The sequence below is a fragment of the Falco naumanni genome, chromosome 5, assembly GCF_017639655.2.
Source record: "Falco naumanni isolate bFalNau1 chromosome 5, bFalNau1.pat, whole genome shotgun sequence".
Lineage (NCBI taxonomy): Eukaryota > Metazoa > Chordata > Aves > Falconiformes > Falconidae > Falco > Falco naumanni.
Window position 1 is genome coordinate 69612690 of NC_054058.1, and position 24415 is coordinate 69637104.

A 24415-nucleotide genomic window follows, 5' to 3' on the forward strand; every position below is an offset into this window, starting at 1 on the left:
TTAACAACTGTTCCTTCAGCCTTTGCTTTAGTTCCCAAGCTAGAACTGAAACTGCTGGGTGACAGGTATGTGGGGTCTTTCCAACATCAGCCAGCTGGCTGGAGTGAATTTCTTCTCCAATTGCCTTCTGTTCAGATGAGATTTGGGGATGGACATGGGAACTCTTTATGTGCTGGGAAACTTTTGCAACCTCTTGCCAGCATTTGACATCCACAGGGGAAATAAACAGTAGAAAAGCCATAGAAAGTTAATGCCGTTTCCTAACTCTTGAGGCATCTGGCCTTCCAGTCCAATTCAAATTGTAACCCAGTGTGACAATCCACTCATTACTACCACAAATAAGAGTATAATCCCATAGTCAGTCTGGTTTTCACACACTCCCTTTCAGACATTGAAGGCTGACTTTTCCCGTATGGGTTTCCCCTATGGATTGCGATTCCGGAACAGGAGAAGTCACTCATTTACCAACTGTTGTATGGATCCATAGTCCTAAGATCTCTCTTGGCTAAGATCCTGCAAGAATGACTTGTCTCCACTGTGCTGCCAACTTTCATAAAACAATACAGATGGCAATATTTATGCTCACTGAGTGGTCTCTGAAATGAGTATGAGAGTGCTTCAGTAGCACTGGTTTTCACACATTTAGCAGTTCCACTCCTAAAATCTGCACTTAGCTCTTGCTCAGTCAGAGATTTTCCCTGCCTTCCATGGGATCCTTGTCCTAGCACAGACTCCTCAATTTGGCTCCTAGGCAAGATGCTTGATAATAGAGCTGCTTTGTTCTTAATGAGTTAGTTTTTGCTGGTTTTATTTTTTTTTTTAATTTTCCTAGAAGTCCAACACTTTTCCAGAAGAGCACCAAGAGTTTTGTGTAGTTCTAAGCACAGATGGATCTGGATTGTACACACGGGAAATGTCCAGCTTATGGATCTACCCTTATGGTTTGAAGCACCCAAAATGTAGACTAAGCTCTTCTCTTGGGAAACAGCAGGCCAGTTCTGGAATCATGGGGCTCTGTGCAGCCTTGATTTGCTCTGAGGTATATCCATCACTAAATATGAGGACATAACAACAAAGAGTCTCTTCTTTTAAGAAGCTTCCCTTGTAATTCAAGTTAAAAGAATGACAATCACTATGCTGGGGAAGAAAGCTTCACTCGAGGGAAGAAACTCAAAAGCAGGTCTTCATTTTTTTTGGGTACTATGGAATGAATGAGAATCATGCCAGATGTAATATAACACTGGAGTGGAAAGGCTAACAGAAAACGACACAGTAACACTGCACCGGCTAGTTCTAGACATGAGCTATCCATTATAAGCAAGTCAAACCCCTCAACTTAATTTTGTACATATGCCATCCCAACCCTCAGCTTCTCCCTGGGTGTTTTAAAGCTGCAAGAGCAAATTTGTCTTCTCAGAAAATATCTGCCTTGGAGACAAGGTAGTGTGTACACAAGAGCACTGGCAGCTTCTGGTGGCTTCCAAACGCTATCAGTTCTTCACAAAATTCCCAAATGAAGAGAAATTCTCCCAAACTAGCATCATTTTCATTAAAAACTTTGTAGTCTGGTCCAGTGTAGTCTATGAATATGTTCTATGCTCATGCAGAAGCCAACTGATTGCCGTGAAATGTCATCATTTGCTGTTTGGAGGTAATTCATTATACCATTATGCGGTTGAGTCTGGAAGGCAAATACAACAGAGCTATACCAGTATTAATTTGGTCCCTGACATAATGCACACCCTGGGTGCAATCCAGAGGGAATGGATGGCTCACCAGCGAGGAAGCAAGTGTTCTCGCTCCAGGTGGCTGGCTCAGGTTGGTTCTGCTGGCAGAAAGAAGTCTTTGTTCTGCAGCCCTACCCAGCTTGGACTTCCCAGGAGTTCAAAACCCACAAATAAAAATGTAAAGACACAACATTGAGGTTCTTGCCCTCATACAAGGTTTCTCTGTGGACAGCTATGGGTGTTAGTGTGGCTACTACTTGTTTATACTTGTAAATTTACACTACAGCTTACACTTATTTACACTACAGCTCAGAAGAAACCTCTGTAAAAGTGTTTATTTGTCCACAGGTGTTTCTACAGTGTGTGAAACTGGCAGCTGCATTTCCTGGCCTCTAGGGAACAGGTTGTCCATAGCTGCATCCCATGGGAAGGGCTTGCTATCATGCACTTACCTGACACAAAAGTACAAAACAACTGGTCCTGACTTTTTGGGGAAGTCATGTTCCAGCACCCGGCGGTCCAGCTGAAGCCAGTTCAAGTGTCCCCTGGCAAGAGAAGAGACAGTTTTGAGCCCAGCACCAAAGAGGATTCTCGCTACTCATGGCAAATGAGGTCTGAGGTGTTACAGAAGATGAACTGAAGCACATGCTATTTGCCCTCAGCTATTGCATGATATTTGAAAAACACACAATAAATGTTTGAGGAGCGGAGGCGATATAATCCTGGCAACATTTCAGCCTGGGAATTGAACTGCTAAAGTTCAATCTGTCAGGGTGAAAGCTGGCAGCACCAAGCAGGCAGGACAGCCCAAAATGTTATGGCTTCACCTTTTTATTACAACCCCCTGGAGCAGTTGTATCATTAAAAGTCTGTCAAGATTTTCATTAGAAATCCTTATTGCTAAGAGTTTCCACGATGCATGCAGTATTTCACTCAAGGCTAAACCTGACTCTACAGCCTCAGACAGTTTATCTACCACCCACATGCCTGCAATAGCCTCTCTAGGTTTGCCCAGCCTTCGTTATTCCTCCTTCAGAGAGCTCCTGAAAAACAGCTGCTCCATGAAGCGTTCCAGCTCCAATTACCACATACTGCTTTTCTTTTGCCTAGATAGTACCTGTCGCTATTATTTTCTCCTATAATTTATCCATTTGTGCTTTGCTGCTGGAAGATTTCCTGGACAGGAGCTCTGTTCTTTGTCACGTTCCCCACATTGTAGAGTGCTGTGTGCATGTGGAAAGTATTTTATAAATACCATTATTTGTATTACAGGGGCATCTTACTCCCCAGCTGAGATAAAGGCCCTGTTAAATTAGGTACTGTGGAAATACATAGGGTAAAATTCAGGCCCCACTGAAGCTGGCGAATGTTGCCATTGCCTTCAGTGATGCTAGGGCTGCATCCTGTGAGAGTTTTGCTATTGATTTCAGTCAGACCAGATTTCACCCAGAGGGAGAAGCAGCCCTTGCCTTCAGTACTCTGCTGTCTAGACAAGCAACAGGAGAGAGAATGAAGTGATTTTGGGGAGAATCTTGCAGCAAATAAAGCAGGAAATGGAACTCAGATGTCCTGAGCTATATTCCAGTGCTTATTCGCTAGCTCATGCTAATCCTCAAGAATAATTCTTCACACCACTGAAAAAATAAAAAAAAAAAAGGGGAGGGGGAGGCTGGTTTTTTTTTAAAAAGCATTAAATTAACTTCTAGGGTTGCTACAAGCTTTAGCAGTGTACCTTGTCAGCAAACACACTCAGCTTTTGCAAGGGTCTGCCCATTACTCCTTAGCAGCGTGTGTGCTTTGGGCAACTGAGAAGTCCCTTTGGAAAGTAAAGGAACAACATCTGTTTAGCAATTTAACCTGATTTGTAGCTCCTCCACTCCATCTTTTCTAGAAAAATAAATAAAGGGGGAAGTAGCAGTTTCAGGAGGCTCTGAATCACCTGAGTTCAGTTTGAATTTCTGTACAGCTGCCCTGGCTTATGTAGATGCAGAAGAGGTGGGGCAGCTCCGGGATCTTCAAGCCCAGGTAGCTCCAGGCTGCCCTGGAGACCAGCAGTGTGCTCACTTTAGTGCGGCATGCTGCTTTGCGCTAAGGGATTCAAAATTACTTGTGAGCTCCTCTCATCACTCCAGTGGGTTCACGATCAGACATTGATAAAGAAGCTACCACACCTAAAATTTTGCCATATAGAAGTCAGGTGTTCAATTTAAGCAGTCTTTGCATCTATTCTGCTAGGTACAAGTGACCCATGTGGACCTGGTGACTTTTCAAACTCATCCTGGACATGTTCTGGTGTGCAAAAAAGATCAAAACCTTTTTTATCCCCTGCTCTGGACACCTGTGCGTTTCTCTCAAAGATATTTTAACTTTTAATCCGTTTCTTCTCTAGATACAAGTTTTTTAATAAGTTTTTTCTCTATTTATTCTTCTCTAGGTAAAGGGCAGCCTGAATTGTGTATTAGGAGCATAGACTTACTAGCAGTGTGGCTGCTGGAGAGCGGTGACACAATGTAGATTTTCAAGCCCAGCTAGTCATTTTATATGTCTCTAGTGCAGTGCATGGGCTGAGGGCAAGTCTGGCCAGCCTGGGACAGTGCTGTGCAGTGATAGTGCCTGGGATCAGGGGTGAGGACGGCCATGTGAATGGTTCTGGGGCTATGGGCTAGCTGTTCTTGTTCTCAGCAGGCTGCATTGTTGGGCATGCAGCAAGATGGACTCTCCTATAATCACTTCTGCTGCCGGGTTGCAGTTGCCCAGAGCTAGTGCAGGATCCCTGCATTGTGCTCTGTTGTTCAGCACAGATATGTAATTTAACAAGGCTTGGTTTTTAGAAGACAGATGCTCCAGGCTGTTAGAAAATAAGCCCCACTGAAAGATTCTTAATCTGGGCATCCAAAAATTAGAGGTGTCCACCTATTCTGCTGCATCACCTTTCTTGAAATCTGTTCTTTTTCCTATGGTTGGTTTTTTGGTTTTTTTTTGTTTTTTTTTTTTTTTTTCGTCCTGAAGTGTAATTATGTTTCTTTTAACAGGACTCAGGAAGGCTGAAATTAACTGTGGAGGCCACAGTATGCGTGGGGATTGAAACTAGACATGCTCACCCATTTCTACCCAAAGTACAAAATGAGCATTTAACCATATAGACCATGGTACAAAACACTGTCAGAGCAAGGAAAAGCCACACTGCCTGACACCCTATCCTGAACCTGTCCAGCTGCATTTGTATCACCAAAGCAGCAGCCACCAGCAGCTGATGGCATTACACACTGGTTCCCACCCAGACCCATTTGTTGACAATGGGCTTACTGTCTACCTCTGTGTTTATTCAACAGAAGTGTCTGGCTTTGCCTAACATGTACAACGAAGGGCTGAGAAGCCATGGTGTGCAGAACAATAATTCACTTCAAGGTATTTATTTTGAAAAGACTTGCTCTTTTCATTCTCACTGCATTTTAACTTGAGAAACTGATTGATACAATCGGTACGAAAAGAATATAATGTATACGTACCAGGTTACATATTTATGTTGTACACCTACATGGCTGTGCACACTGAATAACACATTTAATTGCCACCAAGTTTTTGGGTTGAAGAGTTCCGTTGCTCTCATCTGCATGGAGCTTAAATCCAAACCTCCTTCAGAGGAGGAAGGTCACTTAAATCACTGCCAGGAGCTAACTGCTCACTGTACTCAATTACCACTTACAATCTTTCATCACTGAGGGCTTCTGCACTGCAGATTGTCACCTAACTCCTTGTTTTCAAGCATGCATGTGTGGCATGTAGAGAACAGCAGCAGTGAACAGTCACTGGCATCCATCTGTAAACGTGGTCTATCGGGGAGCCAAACTCCAATGCTGTTACACCACAAAACGCTTTGCTCTGGAAGTCGTCTTCCTGTCTTCAGCAGAACTATTCATGGAGCACAATCCCATGTAAGACAGAGAAAAGTACAGGCATATAACCCTAGGCATGTAGTAATCCTGACAGTTTTCATGGACCAATTTAGGCAGCTTGCACTGCGATTCCATTCATACGTGCCTGTATCTAGCTGGATTTCCTTCACGGTTCAATTTAGAGACACAAAGTAGCTTTTGTTTCATTATCACCATTGATTTGCTCATTTGGCTATTTATAGCCGTGTATTCACAAATAATGGCACAAACAATTTTGGGTGACCTGTAGGGAGGCTGAATATTGGAAGCCAGATAATTTTTCTCAGTTGGTTGTACTCATGTTGGCAGTTAAACTATCAGTAACAAATATGTAATCGCTTTTAGAAAAAGAAATGGAGTCCATTTAGGTTATAGGCTGAGTATGGATTGTGGTGGCCAGGGTTTATATTGTCAATTGCATGCAGTAGTTCTGTTTTCTTTCATCAGGGCTTTCATTAAAGAGCGGTACATCAATGAATACTTTGCCTTCAGGTGATACTGTTGATACAGTTTTACTGGTTACTGTCCACTTTTCTGAAAAGTGGATCCACATTGATTTGTGTTATAAAGGTATTTGGACCAACAAACCAGCTCTCACCCCTTCAATGTCAAACTCATGTTGAATTGAGTGGACACTGAGAAAGACCAACTCACATAATAGAAACCATATAAACTATTTTACATTTCTATCGATCACAACAGAAACAAAAAAACCCTTTTAAGATTTTCTTGCTTAAGGTCTTAATCCTTCAACAGAAATACTTTTGAAGGGGATGTAAAGCTAAAGGAGCTATATGAGTTTGACTATACAGATTTTGCAAAACGGTGGACTTGGTGACAAAGGAACTGGTCTAATGCCAGAGCAGGATGTTATTCTGAGAGCTGCACCTGCCTTTGGACTGGCTGTTCAACCAGGACACAGGATGTCTGGCCCCTTATTTTGGTTCTGCCACATCGCTGGAGGGTGGAAATAGGCTTTCCCCCAGTTTCCAGAGATGAGAAAGTATTGCAGGGAAGAGCGGTACCCTGCTCTTCCCTTGCCCTCCCCTCGGCCATCGGATCCTGGGCTGAGCAAGGGCACTCTCTGTCATTACCTTATCATGTTAGTACAGTCTCTAGCACAAGTGTAATACAAAAAAGAGGGGTCTCAATACCTTACGGTTCTGATCCTGTATATTAGCTAGCTGAAGAAGCTGCTCTGCAGGTTCTCCTCTGGTGAGGGACCAAAAGGGTTTGGATCAGATTTTGGTTGGACACACAGAAAGAACCTGTGGGAAGCAAAATTTGGTAGTTCTCCATGGAGCAGGTGGCTCACATCTAAGGACAGCTAAAGGACATGGAGAACCTGCCTGTGGCCCAGACAGGGTGTCTGCAGTGAACAGAAGGGTAATCCCAACCACTTGCTCTCACTGAATGCTGGAAGAGCTCTTGCCAAGGGAAAGAGTGGTTAGCGAAGATTCATGATTAGCTGAACTGAAAAAAAGACCCAAACTCTTTCCCTATTCCTTTTCACTCTTAATCAACCAGCATATAGCTCTTCTGGATTCATGTGAAGCTTGGCCCCACGTGCTTTACAGGGACACCCTTTTGACCTGTGCTCTCCCGTAGCTAATGGCTCACACCATAAAACGTTCCTATGATCATTAAAATAGGAGGCGTTATTCTCTCCTCCATAATAGTCTGACAATCTAATCTTAGTCATGCTGAACGCAGTAATGACCCTATATTATCACAAGAAACTATTAAGTCGCCAACGCAAAGGTTGTTCCTATTGATTTTCTTCTTAGGTTGTCATGATAGAGCACAACTAATGAATGGAAATCCCCAGTCCAAATAATTTCTAAATAAATTACTCTCATAGAGCTTTTACTCTTAAATAGAAAAATTGATTTAATACTTTAGTGGCTTTTCTTCTTTCTAAACTTGCAATTTAGCCAACCCCAGACTATGTTTATGAACCAGGCTTGTTCTGTTTTAGCTGGTTATGAGTTCCCTTCAAGTAAGGCACATGGAAACTCAGTGAAGAGTGAAGGAAATCCCTGAGGGCCTGCATCACTGGATTAAAGGGTTTCTTTTTGTGCGCCTGGTCTGTATCAGCTACAGGGCTGTGTTAGGTGCTCTGCAAACACACATTAAGACAGTTTTTCCTACTTTTGGAAGAAAAGATTATTTTTTTTTTTAACTCCCATTTCATATTGCAGGTTAAAATCTGTGGTACAGACAGGTCAGTTTATTTTCTGTAGGTGATATGGGACATCTGTTTCCAAGACCCATCCCAACCCCCCCCAAGTATTTTTTTTTGTCTGTGTTCAGTCAAATAAAATTGCTGTTTGTGCCAACCCTACTCAAAGCTTTTTACAACTGAAGAGGAAATATTTTTGTCCAGGTTATTTTCATGGCACTGAAGCAGCCTCAATGCAAAGGTCAGACTCACTATGGGACAGCAGAAGGGCTGCAGACCAAGCTTCATATCAGCTAGGGCTTACTGGCATGCTTCTGGGTTCTCTTTAATAGATTTAATGAGGGTGTCCCCGAATTTTTCAACCGGACTGGCTGAGTATCTCCTAAAACGCACCCTGCTCCATCTTGACTACAGGACAAGGAAGTGACCAGGTGGGTAGATGCCATTACCTCACCCTCTGAAATCCCATCTAGCCAGTGTGCATCCATCTGCATCCACTGTGCATCTTCGAGCACTGCCTTGACAGCCTCTGTCAGCTTCTCATGCCTCCTCCCATCTCTAACCCAGATCTTTGCTCATTCTGTTCGAAGCTAAACCTGGAAGCCCCAGGGCAGACTGGGGTCCCTCTAATTGCTGATACCTCCTCATTAGCTTCCTTGCACTCCCAGGGGAGCCCTCTGCCCACTCAGCTGAGCTGAGAACTGGGACTTGCTCAGCTGCTATCTGTTTGCAGCCTAACATGTGTTTCTTGTTTTTAACCTGTGCTGTTAGGACTGCTAAGGGAAAAATTTTCATCTTTTAGTCTGCGTTGGCTTCCCTGCATGGCTTTCCTGCACCCCTCAGGCAGCACCTACTGAGTAACTTGCTCTCTCCAATAAGAAATAACGCCTTGGTGAGGCGCAATTTCCTCCTTGTGCTTTATAAATTGTCAGTGTCTCCTGCTGTTCCTCCTTTGAGGACCAGTCTCATTAATTTTTATTGGGTTGGAGATCTCCTGCAGGGTTGAGCTGTTCATGTCAGTAAGATGGGGTGGATTCTGGGATCTTCTCTGATTCCGGTCCTGCCTCTGCATGCCAGATGCCGAGCACTCCTTCATCCTGGGAGCTGTGTCCTGAGATGGCCTCAGGCTGCCCAAGGCAGGTGCTTGCCAAAGGGACTGGCTCTAGAGGGGCAATCGTTGCTGAGATGAATATGGATATTTGTGCAATTATCCAGAAGCCTCTGATTACCCGATCCTGAATCATTATTCCAGCAGATAATTTATAATTCCCTGCCACTTCAGCAGGAGAGCAGAGCTGGCTCGTGACAGCAATACTGCTGACTCAGCTGCTCTGGGAACACAGCATTGGCCTGAAAAATCTTGGTTTTTTAAAACAATTTGTAAACAATTTAGGTGCAGGAAGCCTTTTCCTGATTAATATACACCCCTCATCCCCCCACCCCTCCGTTGCAAACCTAGGTGGAGTATGGTGGGTGTGCATACCAGACGTAGTCCATATGCTGAGGACAATCTAACTACAGAAAGAAAACAGGCAGCTGGAAAAAAGTAGCAGGAACTGTGCAGTAGTACTGAGAGGTCACAGTCTAGCACTAATCATAGCATTTGGCAGACCTTTAATGTTTGTTTCTCCAGTGCTAATTTTATACTTGACTTTTAAACAGGGGGTAGAAATGGCCTGTCTTGAGACAAAACCTCAATTACCATTTTGTGGTAATACTGTGACTCTGGGAGCTGGGGTTCAAGGCGAACAACCAACATTTACCTGAGGTGACTGCAGTGTCAGCATCCCATCATTTGGTTCAGCTCAGCCATAAGGCTGTTGTGTGATTCCAGGTAAGGTCAAACTCTTTCCACAATGGAAATTTTATATTTAAAAATGCTTTTAATTCAGATTAAATTTGTCAGCCCCTTCCTTTCCCACACTTTCTTCTTTGCCTTTTTTAATCTGCATTCTAAAACATCAGAAATAATCTCTTGAGGTTGCTTTTTCTTTCTCCTTTCCTTGAAATAATTTAGCATTAGTTTTAAGCCTGCTTGAGTGAATAAACTGATTAATACTTTAATTGAACAGTTCCACCAATCCAGTAATAATTTTGAACTAGCGAGTGAATCTTAAAGTCCATGAGAGCTTAAGGTAACCTTTTATCAATGCCAAATGACACCAACTTTTTGAACATGGGATTAGGAAGAGATTGTTACTGCCTGTGTACACCTCTGGCCTGCTTAACTCATCATGAGAGGCCCCCAGCCCTCTGAAGAAGAGGCAGTACAGGATAGACTTTGATGTGAGGTCCGTGCCTCCCTACACCTTGGTCTAGGACCCTGGAGTACACAGGCCTTCTGCCCTTGTCATTTTGCTTGGGACAAATCTGCCAAAATTTCCTGTGATCTAAGAGTTGCCTCTTAAGTCTTTGATTTCTAGCACTTACGTTTCATCTGTGAATGCAATTCCAAAGTACTCCTTCTCCTTCAGGTTGAAATGAGATGCCACCAAGTCAAGCAACTCCTTGGCCAAAAGCTTTGGCTGCAAAACAAGAATGAGAGAAAGGGATTAATGAGGAGATCTTGGATAGAACCGTACTGTGCTTCTAGAGGGAAACATTATCTGTGAAGGTACTCCACTGCTGTCGCTTTTATGTTCCCTCTGGTGTTCAAGCTAAATCTGCAAGCAACATTAGCTCCTTGAAATGAGCAGCAGTTTCCCTCCTAGGTAAATACTAAAAACCTGGTGATTCTCATTTCTTTAGTGCTTAATGTCTCTGCAGACAGATGACTTGCTGCCTGCTGGTGTTCAGATCTACCATGACCAGCTCACTCATGCCTCTCTGATAATTTTAGTTGTTAAAGCTTTTTATCAAGGACCTTTGCAAACACATTTCAGACGCCCACTCTCACACACAGAGCACAGATATATGCTCATAACACTAAGAAAATACATAGTGCCAAAAGATAGGATGTGACAGGACCAAATGAGAAGTAAATGACAGAACAAAATAGTTTCCCATTCAGTGTTGCTTGTCATTTAGAGATAAGGATATATCCTCAAATTTAGGCACTTGGAAGGAGAGAGAGGAAAGTAACACACACTTTCAAAATACCCTTTGTGAGAGTATAAAAACCAAGCTCAGAGAAACTACTCACTCCATACTGAGGAAGGTGCATTACTAGCTTTTCTGCAAAAGCTTATTTGACTTTTAAGTCTAAACTTGATTTTGGCTCAGTGAATTCCCTCTATGAATCCTCACCAGCTCTGCTGAGCTCCTGTGCTTCCTACTGGATGACTGAAGTCTTGGCCGTAGCAGAGCTCTTGTCCTGACTGTCACTGGGAGGAAACAGGGGTACAAAGGATTCAGGTAGATGCAGCCTGTAATAGTCCTGGATCTCAGAGCTGCAATGGTTACAGCAGCACTGACAGCTGGGGTCAGAGATCCCAACAATGTTCCCTTGTGACTCCTCATAAGGATTTGGTCTACGAATCTCTGTGTTGCAAGCCTCAGTGAAAATCAAGCTGTCTGCAGGCTTGACTGCCCCAACGAGTCTGCCAAGCAGCTGAGTCAGAGTTATCCCAGATATGAACCTGTTGTTAAATGGGGATGAAATGATGATGCTGTGCAGAAAATGGGTGGTGGGGACCTGAGAACCCTGCTGTCCTAATTGACTGCTCTGTCCTGTAAATACAAACACAGCTTGTGTTGAAAAAAACCCCGCTTTGTACTTGACTCCCAAACAGGTTGATAAGAGTCTCAACCTCTCTCTAAAAATGTCCCTAAACCCATCAATGTCATAGTACCTGACACAGCTGAGACAAACTTGAAGGATGCTTCCCTGGTGTTCATGTGAACGTTACGTCACCCTCCACCCATCCATCTCCCTGCTATGTCCTAGTGCAGTTAGCAGCAATGTCCATGCTGCTCCTTTGTGCACCCAATGCAAAGGTGGTTTCTAGGTCATGCCAACAAAGAAAGAAGCAATGAATGTGCCTAAATACAGCACTAGATTAAAACAGTCTCTGAATACCAGATAAGTTGCTGTGTAGGAGAAACAGCCTGGCGGAGAGCGAATAGGTAGGATGTAACTAGCTTCATTTTAATTCCCAAGTCAGACTTCTCAACCACAACTGTTGGAATCTTTGCTGTCTACACTGCCTGCTGCACTACCTTTCACAGCCTCCTGAACTATCTCCCAAATGGTGCTGAGAGTTGAGTAGACCAGGCATGGGGCCACGGTCATGTCCTTTGTCCCCTTGAGTCCCTTCAGGGACCTAAGCAAAGAGCACATCTGCTACACCAGTCTCTTTGGAGACTCCTCAGATACTTCTCTCCTGGCATTGTGCTGGGTGGGATGGACATTCCCAGCATCCCTGTCTCCTGTAAGATGAACCTCCCTTTGCTGGAGCATTTTAAGGACAAGCCACAGTGTGGCTTATGAGGTACTAGGATACTGTGATGAAGAGGATGGTAAGACTGCCTGGTGAATTCAGAGATACATGGCTCAGCACAGGTACTTACTGGGGGGAGTTGGACAAATTTTCAGCTTAACAACAAACAAACACAGACTTTTGAAGGAGAGAGAAGAGGGGTTTGTGCCTATCAACATGCAGTTTGAAAGCCTAACGCCTGCCCCAGCCTCCCTGCTCCTTTCTCTCCTTATCAGGCCAAACTAATTCTGCACCAAAAAGGGACTTCTTCCCAGTGCAGCGCTACCACAAGAGGAGGAGTGGGAATGCATGGCCAGTGACGGGTGCTGAGGAGGCCAGGACTGACCCCTCCATGGCCAAGGCCACTGGTGTGAGCAGTTGGTGGAGGTGAATCTGGGCATCCCCATGACGGAGTGTATTGCAGGCGCAGCGCTGTGTGGCTGGCACTGCCTGGCTCCCAGTGCTCTGGGGTGACTCAGTTATTTGATAAATGAGCAATTGTGCTGCCGAGCAAGGAAGCGAGCCATCAGCCAGGCTTTCTGGGTGTCCCACCTGAGAAGGCAAGGGTGGTGAAAAAGCATGCCTCAAACACAGCAGCGTTTTCTCAAGCCTGGGTTAAGCACTTGGAGGGAACAGGTTGAGCTTTCATACTTTGCAAGAAAGCAGAACAGAGCAATAAATAGCTGATGTGAAACAGGCTGCTCAAAGTCATGGCGAAGTGATGGGTCCCTTGGCCTCAGCCAGCCAGCACTGTCACAAGGGCAAAATCCCCTTCTGATGTCCAGCCACATCATATAGAAGTAATGCCCAGCATCTCTTGCCCCACACATTGCTGCATCTTGCCCCAGCTATCAAGTGAGGAGCAGCAGCTAAAAGTACCTGCCTTCAGCCACCCTTCACAGGCAAGATGAGTAAATGCAATGTGCTGCTTCCTTATTTCTGCTGAGTAAGACCTGGCTGCTGAAAAAAATACGGAAAGGTGGTCAGCATGGCCTGACAGCTTTCCCCTCCCTACTGCCCAGTGGTGGCTGCTCCTCTCCCAGCACAGCCCCTCCCTCTCCTGCCCCCAGGGCTTGGCACGGCCATGATCTCCACTGCCTTTGTTGCCTCCTCCAAAGCCTGTGGTGGCAGATAAGGCAGGATAACCCTTTGCCTTGCAAGATAAGGGAAAAGAACAATAGATGCAGACCCAGCACTGGAGCAGTGCCAGGTTAGTTACCGGGCCAGACTCCCTGAAGAGGCTTAGGGTTGTGAAGTTAAGTCCTGCTAGCCCCCTCCAAGATTACTTTCAGCTCTCCTCTTAAGCTCTGCAAAGTTGTTACCCTTTCCAGTGGGATGACTCCCACATCCTCCCAACATGAACAGCAAACCTGAATTTTCAGAGGGGAGAGGAGGAAGGCGTCTTCTCCAGGTAGCAAGCACTCCTCAAGACAAACTTGCACAGCAGAGATAAGGGCAGGAAAACCCTGCTGGGCACAAGTGAACTGCAGCCCATCCTGCTGTCTCAGGAGAGAGACCCACGTGCCAATGTTAGCAGTTAATCTGCTTGCCATTCGCAATGGGAACAGCTGAGCAATGACCTCCTTTCATGTGAGCCACGCAGACAAAGAGCTCATTAGCAATGCCTGTGGCAAGTTGTTTTAATTCATTATTAATTTCTGGACTTCATTTTCCAGAGGGATATTCATTTTGCATTAATAAAACTTCTGTCACAGACACATCGAAGAAGATGGGGATTGGTCCCTGAGAGCAGAGAAATCAATAGAAAGTGGGCCCAGGACCTTCTACATCCAATACAGCAGTACGGTCAGCAAGACAGTTAGTGAACCCCACAGGCATAAATCAGGAATAACAGGTGGCATTCAAATCAGAAACAGAACCATGTCTACAGTGCTGCAGAGCTGCAAGGCTGGACCGTGGTGCACTGTGAGTTGCTCAGGCAGCTGCTGAGACCCCTCTGCATCTGCTGCTCTTCATCTCCTTCCTACCCACACCTTCCTGGCAGCCTCCATGTAACCTGCATTTGGAAAAGCAGCCTGGAGGAGCATGTCAGAGCTGCAGCTGACTGGCCTGAGCTTAGGACAGGATACCCCAGCAGGAATCCTTTAGCTGGAGCAGCGAGAGCTGAGCGTGCTTTGCTGGTGGGGGTGGGTTGTCAGAGCAACATTATTCAGCCAGGGTCTCCCCTGCTGCTCCCGCCTGCTACAGGATCTTCTTTGCAAAAAAGCACATGAAGAACAATGCACTGTAAATCAACTGTTATTTTTACTAGAGAAATCGGCAGGGCCCCTGGTGTGGTCCCAGCGCACCAGAGCTGTGGCCCTGAGGGAGAAGAGCCTGCTCCTGGTAAGCCCTCTACCCCTGCCAGGAGGAAGAGCTGAGGGACCCATGCTCCCATATAGCGGAGTCTCTGGCACACACACCAGCCATTTCATAGCCAAAGACACTGTTTTTCTGTGTGACTGCTTTTCTGCAGGGCAGTGAGCCGAGTGCTTTCATAGCTCTGGACCCCCACCTGCACTCACCAATTCCTACTCTAGCCTGGGACAAGAAACACTTTGCAGCCTGGGGTGTCTGGGCTTGCAAACATGACACTTTCCACAAAACTTAATACCTTAATAATTGGTCGATGTATCCACCTTCCAGGCATGATGGCATCAATGCATCATTCAGGGGATTCCTGGTCATCTGTAGAGTGGGCAACTCTTCCATGAAGTCAAACCTGATGTGGGAGCGCTCTGGGGTTTCTCCTCTCCTGCCTGGAGAGGCAGGAGAGCAGAGGTGGATTCTTAAGGGGCTGCCTCTTTATTAGCAGAATGTGCCAGTCTTCACTGTGCCCTGGGCCATGCCTGAGAGATTTGTCTGAAATGCTGCGTAATGCTCTGCAACCCCAAAGCACTCCTGCCTCAGCCATGAGGAGCACAGTGAGCACATGGCCAGGGCTTTTTTGCAACCCCGGTTCCTGCAGCCTCGAAGCAGTGAACTCATTCCCTGCATTCCCTCCAGAACAACTTAGGTTAGTTCAAACAATGACTTAGAGCAAGGGAGAGCTTTATTAGTGGTGTCAGGATGTGGCTGGGAAAGAACTGAGCCTCAATAGCAGCTCTGTGACCTGAACTTGCACCAAGAGAGCTTATGAAAAGGCACCAATGACAGGGCAAGAAGGTATGTAAGGGATCACAGCTGGCTGACACTCCCAGGGCTGCCCCCCTCCATTTCCCCACTCCTTATAGAGCCCCCCCATACCCCGGGCTGCAGACACAGCCTGTGCCAGAGAGAACCACACCACTTCAGCACATGCAATGCCCAAGCTGTCTGTACCTCATTGGCTCTATTTTAAGGAGATTCAGCACGAACAAATTAACCACAGCGGACAAGTCTCTCTTCCATGCACTACACTTATCTCTGTACAGAGACAGTATATACACGTGCACTCTGTGCAGGTGTCTTTTCCCAATTAGACATGAAGGCAACTTCCCTGAATGACAACAGAGCACAGCAAGCACTAATGGCAAGTAGGGAGGGGAAGGACAAGCCTGAGAGCACCTTGGGAAGGGGAGATGCAGGCTGCATGAGAGATGAGACACACTGATTCAATGTCAAACCCCCCTGAGAATCACAGCTCTTCCATGTAGTTATTGGTTGAGTTCTCATTAGCATGAGCCCACTGACCTGGGCTACTGGACCCATGGGGGGAGCAGGCTGGGATCTGCTCACGGGATACCTCCCCAGTGCTGGCGAGAGGAAAAGGAGGAGGTGAGGCACAGGTGACGCAGAGCAAGTCTTTGCTACACAAGGTGACATGCAAAAGCCATTTTGGTGCCTCATAACAGTCATGGTCATTGTCACACAGGTTTAGTGGTCATACTGGTATGTTATGGGCCACAGGGTGGAGGGAGGAGGGGGAAGAGGGTTTCTGGAGAGAATAATCTCTTGTAGCCCGTGCAAGCTTGACACCTAAGGGACGTGATGCTATTCAGAGGAACCTGGGCAAGCTCAAGAAGTGGACCCATGTGAACCATGAGGTTCAACAAGGCCAAGTGCAAGGTCTTGCACCTGGGTTGGGGCAACCCCTGGTGTCAATACAGGCCGGGGAATGAAGGCTGCGGACGACTTTGGGGTACCGGCGGATGAAAAGCTGGACATGAGTCGGCAACGTGCACTCAGCTCAGAAAGCCAAGTGTACCTCAGCAGTGTGGGCAGCAGGTCAAGGGAGGGAATTCTCCCGCTCTGCTCCGCTCTTGTGAGTCCCCCCCTGCAGTGCTGCGTCCAGCTCTGGGGTCAGCACAGGAGAGACACTGACCTGTTGGAGCAGGTCCAGAGGAGGGCCATGAAAATGATCGGGGGGCTGGAACACTTCTCCTAGAAGGAAAGCCTGAGAGAGCTGGAGTTGTTCAGCCTGAAGAAGGGAAGGCTCTGGGAAGACCTTATCGCAGCCTTTCAGTACTTAAAGGGGGCTTATAAGAAAAATGGGGACAGAGTTTTTAGTAGAGCTTGTAGTGATAGCACGAGGGGTAATGGTTTTAAACTAAAAGAGGGCAGACTCAGACTGCAGAGTCAGACAGTAAGGATGAAATTCTGTAGGATGAGGGTGATGAAACACTGGCAGAGGCTTCCCAGAGAGGTGGTAGATGCCCCATCCCTGGAAACATTCAAGGCCAGGTTGGACGGGGCTCTGAGCAGCCTGGTCTAGTTGAAGATGTCCCTGCTCACTGCAGGGGGCTTGGGCTAGATGAGCTTTAAAGGTCCCTGCCAACACAAACTGTTCTATGATTTTATGATAAGCTTCTAGGGGCAACTAATGTCATCCTAAACATGTTCCAAATTCCCACAAATACCTGTTTCTTTCCAGAAGGGTGTGGTGATTGACTCAGCTGAAGATCAGCACTGTAAATATCTAACCTGACTTGAGCCAAATTCTGCCCTGAGAGGACAGTGATGCCATCTAGGGAGGAGCTCCTTGGGGACTGCAAACCAGGTAGCCCAAGTGTCACCCCACCACGGAAGCAACTGGGAGCTCATCTCACTGAGTCACGGGCATGTCAGCTGGCTCAGTGCCAGGGGAGTAAACATCTGCCTATGTTAACCAGCAAAATCAGAGAAGTGCAAAGATTTCTTTGTAGCTTCAGGAGATCGTTCTGTCAGTCATTGTGGAAAATATGGCAGAAACACAAGCACTTCAGTATTAAATATTCAATATAATTAAAAGACAATGTTACTGGGATTTGAGCAGCCTGAGGAACTCCAGAGTCATGTGTTTCCCCAGTGGAAAGACAGGCTGCCCACTTTTGGCAGAGAAGCATGCTTCTCAGTGACAGCTTCCCATTAAGCTTAGAAATGAGTGAGTTATAGAGAGAGATTATCTATCCACAGTCCAGCAGTGCCATGAATAAAAAACAGATGACATGGTATTAGCAGCTGCTGGTACGTCCCTAGAAATGCAGGCACACACAAAGTATATTTTATTGTTTTATTAACTGTCAAACAAGCCTATCTATTCCCCCTCCCCCGCTTCATAGCTTTTCCCTAATTCTCTGTGGCAGAATGTTTCTGGGAAATCCATAGTCTCAACATATGGACAGACGCGCACTGCCTGAATCCATCCAGCACAGAGGCAAGCTGAACTGTGGGAACCAGGTAACCAGCTCACACTTAGTAATGCCTCGTTTCATTAGATTAAGAAGACCGCTACTATCCACTGTCTCCTTGCCAAGGGGACTTACAAAGAGATACATCACGAGAATACAGAGGTGAGATGTTACTACACTAAATGCTGCAATGCTAAAGACTGTTTGCAGTACTGGTGCTCAGCCTACACTAATTTTGTGCTATAACCCAGCTGTGGTCAGGCACAGGCTCCAGGACTCAAATCACTGGTATTTAACTGTGAGCATATGCTGGTGCAGGCTGGCCTGTTGGTACCCTCCAAGCCACAGCCACCAGGGCATAGCCCAGGCCAGACAGTCCCAAGGATGGTCACCCTGTTTGGGGAAAGAAGGAGTTTGCCCCTTGGAGCACAAGATGGGCTGTGCCATGTGGCTTCCAGCCCAGCCAGCGAGCCCTGACCTATTTTATTTATGAGCGCAGACATAGCAGATGCTGTCTGGCAAGCTCCCGAGGAGGTTTGGTTTCTGCAGGAGAGACCATGAAGTGTGTCTAGTTCCACCCTGCCTCTTGAGTCTTGCTGACTTGGTCCAATTTTGCTTAAATGTTCAAAGGATGGATGTTTGAAAAACGTCTCTTAGGTGGCTTGACTTAAAATGTGGGCTGAGGGATGTGCGTGGTGTGGCCAGTCCATCAGTAGGAGAGGTGAGGTGGAAAAAAGAGCAGTTTGCATGAATAGAGAGTAATTCCTGCCTTGGCTGTGCCCAGCGTGGTACTGCCAGGCAGGGTACAAAGCTTCTTCATCAGCCGGCAGCAGCTCTCACTGGTCTCAAGCCTTGGGCAACGTAATGAGGAGGAAACAGGAGCGCAAAACGGTGATTCATGCACAAATCCTCCCCTCCACCAACTACTGTAATTTGTTAATGAAGCAAACTTCAGGTGCGCCCCCCCCCATTAGATCATACACTAAAACTAGCTATGCTGCAACACCACGGTGATGAGGGCAGTAAAGGTGCTTCTGTGTTCCTACTATCTTCCTCGAGGTGTTGCTTATTCAGAGGCCAGCAGCCTTACCCGCTGAAGGCCAGCAGCATGCTCATACCCGCATGCTTTAGGCAGTACATTACAGATCATAACTCCCTCCTGCCCCTACTTCCTTATGCATGAAACACCGAAATCTCTCATCCAGGGGCCATTGAACTGTCACTCACTTGCAATTCTCTTGTCAAATTGGCTCTGCCAACAGCTCTGTCATCCCGTTGTTTAACCCATTTTGAGCACTTTGAAGACAAGCCCAAAGTCGCACCATAGTAATATTAAGCAAATACCAAATAATGGCCCTTTCAGCTATAGTCTCATCTGAATACACCGCAGTAATGTAGTACAAAACCGCTCAGGCTGAAGGCTTCGGGCTTTAGGTGTTGCAATTCCCCTTATGGGATAGATCCCCTATTCCTCAACTCCACGTTACTTTGTCAATATATGGAGTGCACATAATCAAAGCAGGCTGGGATATAGCTGGGTGAAAAATTATTCATGGAAATGCAAGATGCCTGGAGAGGGAACACCTTATTTTTTATCACGAAACAGCTGAACTCCATCAGTGTCGGGGACCAGTGGTGGGAGCGTTGCTTGCGCTGGCACACGCAGCACCTCTTTCTCAGAGTCAGTGGTTGGCTCTAAAAATCTCTTTTCTTCATTTACATAGGAAAATGAGACAACTTGCCTCCAGCAGCCTCCTCGGGAATGTGGAGGGTGGTGACAGAGTGCCATTGATGTTTTTCTTGGAAAGTCAACACCCGCAAGTTGTGGGAATTCAGATTTGTTAGGGTCAGAGAGACAAAGACAAAAAAAATTCCCAAGTTTTTAAAAAATTCTGTTTGGTAAAAGGATTAGAAACAGCCTACTGTACAGTTTGCCTTAGAAATATTCCCAGATAGCTGCATTTCTGGGTTCAGCTTATACCTGATGCTCCGTGTCTTAAGTCAGAAGCCATTGCCGACAACCTCTAATTCCCCTACATATTAGCAATGTGAATCTGCTTAAATATTTTTTAGTCAGAGAAAGCAAAAAGCATGAGCTGGCCAAATCTGCATGGCAAATTCATGTCAAAGCCAAAATGAGAAGCAGTTGGCGGGAGGAAAAAGACACTTTCGGGTCTGTAGCATCCCTCCTCCCCTTCTTGCCTGGCACAGAGGCAGCTGCACGCTTCCCCCATTCAGATGGGGTCTGCATCGATGCCCAGTGACCCCATTCCTCTCTGTTGTGTTCTGTATCGTCCTGTGACTCCAACAGAGTTTTCAGGTGACTGCATCCAAAGAGACCAGCCAGCTGCTACTGGTGCTGGGATGGGAAATCTGCCTGTTTTCACTGCTCGGTGCTCAGACCTTTCTTTCATGCATGACAAAAGCCTCAGTGCTTCCCTCTTTCCTCCCTTAGCCTTCTGCCTGCTCCATCTCTTCTCTGCCTCTGCTGGGAGCAGCTAATATCCCCACAAACAGCTGAAAGAGCTGGATGATGTGCTGAGGGTGGAAAAAGGATGAGCTGAATTTTGTGGCTGGCCCCTGCTTTGTGTTCATGTGTTTTTTCATCCATACACGTGAAGCACTAGGAGATTTGGTGGCTGCTTAGGGCGGTGCATCCCATGTAGGACTCTGCATCGCTGTCTCCTGTAGGGCTGGGGAGAGGGAGAGTACATTCTGGCATTCAGACTGATGTCCTGGTCTGCCCTGGCTACTGGGGGGTCAGCAGGAACAGCACACTGTAAGGTATGGGACTCCCCAAGCGCCTGTATATCTGCGCTGTGCAGTCTGGACATACTGGCTAGATGCACATCACTTTCAAGGAGGAGCTGTGGTACTACATAGGGGGTTACAGCTTGATATATCCTCACTAGATAAAAAGGAGGTCCACTGTCTGCCAGTGTACCTACCTCCCACATGCCAGAGTGCTGATCCGTGCATGCGCAAGCAGCCTTTTTTGCACAGGATTTCCAGAGGCCTGAGAATCAAAGACAAGCGGTCAAAATCCTGACATTCCCCCTGGGTAATCCTTCTGGGCAGTAAAGGAGGTTGTGCAGGGTAACCTCGCATGTGGCCACCCCTGAGTCCTTTCCAACTGAATAGTGGCCAAGGGCATGAACCAAGTGAGACGATCTGGCCAACCACAGAAGCAAGCCCAGACTGCAAGGGCAAGCAGGCATCTTTTTAGGAGGGATTTGATGGAAAGTGTGGAATTCCTTATGCTGACTGATGTAAAAATTGCTTTTGTAGCCCTGCCAAGGTCACTGCCAGCTCATCTAATCAGCCATGAAAACATCACTGAAGCAAGTTAAAAAGTTGCCCCGAGTCAATTTGTGCATGCAATTTTTATTACTCTATTTAAACTTTCTAGGTTTGTTTTTGGATGGTTGCAGGAAAGAGATCATTTCTTTATTATCTTTCTCTGGGTTTCTCCCAAAACCTAACACAACATCAAATCTGTTTTGTCCTTTACAAGACAGTCCTGAAGACAAGCCTGGCTGGCTGCTTGCTTTGCTATGTGTTTACTCTAGCAAATACTGTGTTTTCAGCAGACTACTCTGAACTCCATGGGAGGTTCTGTAGTATTGTCAGGATCTGCATTCTATGGATTAAAACAGCTTTAATGAAAATACATCCCAAATTTGACAGTTTTGACTGAGATTTACTTTGAGCTTTCCGGGAATTTAGAGCAAATCTATGAGGCAAAAACTCAGAGAGACAGGTACAAGAAAGGTACCCCTTACGTAGACCCAAACAATCAACTGAAACAAATTCAGTTCCCTCAGAGAAAAAACCCCCCACATTCCCAGCTATGATGGCTAGATTCACTAGCCCTTCAAATAATTCTCAATGTCTTGAGCCTGTTAATGATCTATTCAGTAGCTCTCTGTCTCCTTTTGTATGAAACATCTATGAGATTTCTATGTGTAAATGAGAAAAATAGGTACAACAGAGCAGCAGAGCAGAAGGAATATATCCACATGCAGCAGGACTTTGCCCTTGTTGAAGACCATCAGTTTCATATAAGCAGAAGACAGAAGCATCTGTGCTTCAAAGCAAAACACTATTTTCAAGGTCACAGTGGCTTAAGCGTCTCCCGGTTCACCTCATCTCCAGATAAACTGCATATTTGGCATTTGGACCTCCACGGTTTAGCAGCACTGGCTATGTCAGTACCAGTAACTTGAAGAGGACCACAGCATGGACCTGAGTGGTCTCCAGACTGCAGCATCGTTTGCACAGTGTTGGCCTCTGGGAGCTAATCTTCTCCCAGACAATGCCCAGGCACCATCTGGGGGATAGCTTGGGCCAGGAACCACTCCTAGATGTCATTATGGATCTGTCCACCTCATTCAAGGGGAAGAGAGTTTAGCCAGCTGGATACCAGAAGAATCCATGAGCAAGTGAGCAAGTTCTGACCTGTTTCTTCTACAGGCACAGACAAAGTCATTGATTTTCCTCCCCTGTGAGCCAAAGCAGAGAAAGGATGGTTCCAAAATGGTCAGTAGTCAGATAAGCAGACCCAGATGTCACATATTCCTAAACCAAAAGATTTAGCTCATGTGTTAGCAGGTTCTGTAGCAATGTTTTGCACAGATTACAAAGCACAGCTCAAATTTGCATGGCACGTGCCATCCTTTCTGCCTGTCACCTAGTCACACCCACAGCCAGCCAGCCCCATGCAATGCCATCTTAATCCAACGTGCAGAGCAAGGGGCTTAGTCCCCTCCTCCTGGGTTTAGCTCGATAGTGAACGAGACTGCAACGTGTCCAAGCAAGAGAGCTGTGTGCTGGTTTGGGTTTGGTCCCTAGACACGGACTCCCTAAATGCAGCAGAAACTCAAGCTGTTGTCTCTTTCCTCTAATTTGTCTTAGGTGAGGAGCAGAAATGCTGCGCTCGACTTGCTTCCCTCTGTGAAGCAGGGATGTGATGACCTTCTGAGTTACATTGGCATAACACAGCTGACTTCGTTACTTGGGTTGCAAGTTTTCTGATTTGTGTATTTGTCTTTTGTGATTGTGATTTGGTCTTTTAGCATGCTTCTACACCTCAAATATCTTTGAGTGTCCTGGAAGAAGCTTGGGTAGCCAGGCAAACTCTTCTCCTTTCCTTCATCCTTGCAAAGAGTCAAAAAAGTCTCATTCTGCATCACAAAGGCATTTAGCCTGTGGAAGTTGCTACCACAACAAAGGTACTAACAGAGGCACTAGGTGAATTTTGGATTTCATTGCCATTATCTGTAATTAATTTAAGCAAGCAAAGGTATTAGTGAAACTAAGTGTATCTCATGCTTTTATCACTGAACTGGAGTCTGCAGAGGATTTTTCACCTTCCTTTTCACGTAATGTACAGCACCGATGAGTACAGAGACCAGATTCGATGGAGCTCTCCAACTGGAGATTGGTGCTAAGTTAATACAGACTGAAGCAGCTCAAGATGCAAATTGCACATGCTGTGGAGTTAAGAGGGTTTGTGTACAGGGCTTTGGTTCAAACCCTTGTCTTAATGCAAAGGAAAAAAGACACAGATATGGCATTCTTTGCAGCATAGTGGGTTGAAAGTTATATGGCCTAGTTTAAGAAAGAGCTTCCAACAACACAAATTTATGCAGATATTCTGTATCATAAATGTTTGGCTTTAAGTATTTTGGGTCTGCATGTATGCTTGCCTTTCAGTTTCTGGGGATCTGTATAATTTTGAAAAAGGGTAGTCAACTGCTGCAAGAAAGTCAATTGTGTTTTAAATCATCTGACTGTATCACATGTAGCAAATCAAACTTTGAACGTGAAGCGAGCTTCAGAGCCAACTTTCTGTGGCAGGAATCCATTTCACACTCAGCCGACAACAGGGTTTGATAAGAGCTCGGCCAGTGTGAATAACCAGCTGCCTTCTATATATATTTTGATTTGGTAGCATCTGTTGAAGTTTTATATCACTGAGAGATTGTTGATATTCTTTTTAAGCATTAAAGCTACCTTGACAAGGTCAATAATTTCTACAGAGGTCAGCATTTTTATTTTGAAATATTTGATCATAATTCTATCAAACATTAAAGAAAGAGTTTGGCTAGGGCACATAATGAAATTGGACAGCTCACACAATCCATTTATCTTTTCGACTGTAAACCTCTGAAGCACTCTAGTTCATCCAGTTTCAAATCAACTGTAGAAATGTCCATCTTCCTTCCTCCACCCTACAGAAATTGGTGCTTGGAAATGCTCTTGATCTCTTATTGCTGATGTGGAAAAGGAAAAATAATTTCCCAAGACATACTATCTTAGCTGCATTGTTATGGTCTGTTTGCTTTTTAAAAATCTCTCCTGAATAAGGATGTTTTTTCCATCCTGGCTCAAAGTCACTTCATTGCCGAAAATATTTAAAAAGCTAAGCAAATGCTTATTATTGTAGTACATTTTCTAAACACATTAAAATAATTTATTAAAAAAAAAAAACCCAACATGCAAAAGCTACATGACCATCTTATGAATCATAAGCTAGTTCAGATTTTAGCAAATCTAACTGCAA

At 45.6% G+C, this 24415-nt stretch overlaps 1 protein-coding gene across 6 annotated transcripts in view; it reads right to left on the reverse strand.

Moving 5' to 3' along the window:
• FRMD4A (FERM domain containing 4A) overlaps window positions 1–24415 on the reverse strand; it is a 386977-nt gene that overhangs the window by 95990 nt on the left and 266572 nt on the right. For all 6 annotated transcript variants that reach the window (XM_040594541.1, XM_040594542.1, XM_040594543.1 and 3 more), the window contains 2 exons: window positions 10275–10369; window positions 2180–2272 (listed from right to left, as the gene is read on the reverse strand). In XM_040594541.1, coding sequence (XP_040450475.1) covers window positions 2180–2272; window positions 10275–10369 — 188 coding nt within the window. The remainder of the gene's footprint in view (window positions 1–2179; window positions 2273–10274; window positions 10370–24415) is intronic.